Below are 3,059 nucleotides of genomic sequence, written 5' to 3' on the forward strand. Positions count from 1 at the left end.
AATCATGGTGGACTTTGAGCTCGCCCTGAGGAACGCCCTATCGTCTACATTCGAGTCAGCCCAAGTGGATGGGTGCTTCTTTCATATCTGCCAGGCTGTCATGAGAGCTGTCGGGAGGCTTGGATACAAGGAGGAGTATGAAAAAGTCCTGACAGATCCCTCATCTGGCCAGAAGAACTACACCCCTACACGAATCTGGATACGGAGACTGATGCTCCTAGCCTTCATCCCCACCGAGGACGTCATCGAAGCGTTTTTCAGAATCCTGGATGAGATACCGATAGGCCTCGCCATTGACGATCTCCTGGCATACTTCCAGACCACTTGGATCCAGGGACTAACGACTGCCTCCGGCACCGGCCGAGCTAAATTCCCTCCGTCCACGTGGAATGCCTATGAACGCAGCCACTTCAACATGAACCGGACAAACAACGTGGTGGAGTCCTGGAACAAGAAGTTCTCTGCTCTAGTCGGACACGCAAACCCGACCATCTACAATTTCATTGCAGCAGTCCAGATGGAACAGTCCTCGACAGACAAGAAGATCTTAGCGAATTCGCTTGGAGAGCAGCCGCCTAAGAGGAAGAAGGCCAACAGCGACAAGGATAGAAGAATCCTCAGCATAGTTCAGAACTACCATTCGTACGAGGATGATATTTTAACCTATATTGATTTGCTAAAGAGTGCTATGTGAAATGTTTATGTTATTGCATGATATTATTCTATTCGGGTTTTGACAAAATTGATTGATTACATTGTGATTTATATTACCTTTAAGCGTTCTCTATAACCCTGTGTATTTTGTTTTTAAAGTTACAAAGAATTCGAAATCAGTACCACTAAAATGATTGAATATAACTTATATAATTTATACAATTTGAAGTACGTTGTGTGATGTTTCAGGTTTTGTAGTATTACCAGTCGAGCATTTAGGACATGTGATCGTTTTACGAGACTTCCGCCCAAATCATGGAATCGACCTCCGCCCTCGCGACCTCCGCCCTCGTGTCCAACCTTTTAGGAAACTTCCGCCGTTGCGTCCTCTGCCCTCAAGTCTTCCGCCTACGCGACCTCCGCCCACGCGTCTTCCGCCCTCCTGACCGGTTCCCGATTTGATAGTTCTTTTATTCAAATTTTTGATTCTTTCTGAATAGACTCAGTGAAGACAGATTCTAATGGAAATAAATAGCTGAATAACGTATCGACATTTCTACGTCATACTCATATTTTAAGATAGTATTGATTCAATTATAACGATCAATATGTACATACAAAATTTGACGACGGAATTTATTTCAAACAAAATATATAACTGTAAAATAGTTATCCACTGTAAAATAGTTTTTAACGAAATCAGAGCAAGTATGGACATAAAACTGATAAAATTTTATCAAATAGGGCTCATCTGAAAATTAACGAATAGCGTGACGTGTACAGGAGATAAAAGATTAAAAGAGATAAAAGAAATTAATGGACAGCATGAGCAGAGAAGTGAAATTTAAACGAAAATATTACTATTTACACGTCACTTAACTAAAAACTGTGTTAGATTGTTCAACTCTGTTTTGTTGTTGAGTGTTGGTTTCTTTTCAACTAGAAATCAGGCTTATTTAATCTTCCTGTTGATGAGTGATGCTCAAGCGATTTGAAGTTTTAGCTTTGGAGGGCCTGTGTGCTGAGGGTGACTTTCCTATGTCGATCTTCTTGTAGACGTTTCCATTGTCGAGGTGAGTTGTAGTTGTCCTGATGTAATCTTTCTTGGGCATTACTACAAACTCTGCTGTTTTGTCAGCAACGGAAATTTGAAGGTCTTCAACACCTACAGGATAAACTGGGCAAACAAAAGTACATAAACAAGTTAACTAAAACTCTAGAAGACGATGTTAACTCTACATTCAAGAACATTGCCAAGAGTCGTAATCTCCCTCAAGATGTCACTAACCTGTTAATGAGCCATCACACCACCCTCGCTACTGCAAGAGTGATGCTTAAAGTGAGCAGATCAAGACCCTTAACCCTGACATAATGAAAACTAGACATATTGTTTCAGGCTGCAACTCCCCTTTTCACAAAATCCTTTGCTTTGTCTGTCACATTCTATCTCCTCTGATAGTCTGATGAATCTAGTACCTTCACATTTGAAAAACACTCACGATTTTCTTCGAAGGATTAGAAACATCACACCAAATGATCTGAAGAGTTTTACTCTCTTCACAGCAGACGTCAAAGCTTTATGCACCAACATCAACGTACTAACAGCAATAGAAGATGTCATGGAATTTGCTAAAGAAAATAGACAGTCAATCAATACATACGGTCTCCATCTCTCTGATTTACAAGAACTACTAGAGACAACCCTAGGAAAGTCATATTTTGTCTACAAGTACAACAATCAAGTCTATCTACAGCTTCTTGGATTGTTCATGGGAACCAACCCCTGCAACTATTCTAGCTACTGTCAAGATGTGAAAACTGGAATAACTTTCCGTCTACGTAAACCTGAGGATAACACTGCCCACTGCACCTACAGCAGGTTTTACGACGACCTTAACGGAGCCACCACCAACAAACGAAAAGCTCAGCAACTTTGCAACCTCATCGAACAACAAGACCCTGACAAACTTATCAAACTAACTGTAGACTACTCTGACAATCAGAACGACTTTGTTCCCTTCCTCAACACGGAAATAAAGATCGACTCAGATGGAATAGTACATTCTAGACTCTATAGAAAACCACAGAAAAAGCCAATCATCCTCCACTACAACTCTCATCATACAACACGTACAAAGAATGCTACTGTTGAGAGTATGTACAGTCTCTAACAACAAAGAAAAAGAGAAGTACTCCGAAAAGATGATAGATCAACTTCTCATTAACAACGGCTACACTGCAGAACATGCGCAGCTTTAACCGATGGAGAATGCACCACAACAAACACCGTCTACCACATCACTTTCGAAGTAGACAATTGCACCGAGAACTATGGTGGGGAAACATACAGACCACTCAAGTGCAGGTTCGACGAGCATTACCGTAGTGCAGCAAACCCAACAGCA

General features: G+C 41.2%; 1 protein-coding gene across 1 annotated transcript; it reads left to right on the forward strand.

The window, feature by feature from the left end:
- The first annotated feature begins 2,117 nt into the window (after positions 1–2,117).
- On the forward strand, positions 2,118–2,825 carry LOC134814359 (uncharacterized). Its single transcript, XM_063822456.1, has one exon. The coding sequence runs from the start codon at positions 2,118–2,120 to the stop codon at positions 2,823–2,825; it is 708 nt and encodes a 235-aa protein (XP_063678526.1).
- Positions 2,826–3,059: the final 234 nt, after the last annotated feature.

Source organism: Bolinopsis microptera, chromosome 4, assembly GCF_026151205.1.
Source record: "Bolinopsis microptera isolate Bmic1 chromosome 4, MBARI_Bmic_1.0, whole genome shotgun sequence".
NCBI classification, from domain to species: Eukaryota; Metazoa; Ctenophora; class Tentaculata; order Lobata; family Bolinopsidae; genus Bolinopsis; species Bolinopsis microptera.

Excerpts from the sequence above, each read along its gene's own strand:
- LOC134814359 (XM_063822456.1), top strand. The coding sequence starts at position 2,118 with ATGAATCTAGTACCTTCACATTTGAAAAACACTCACGATTTTCTTCGA.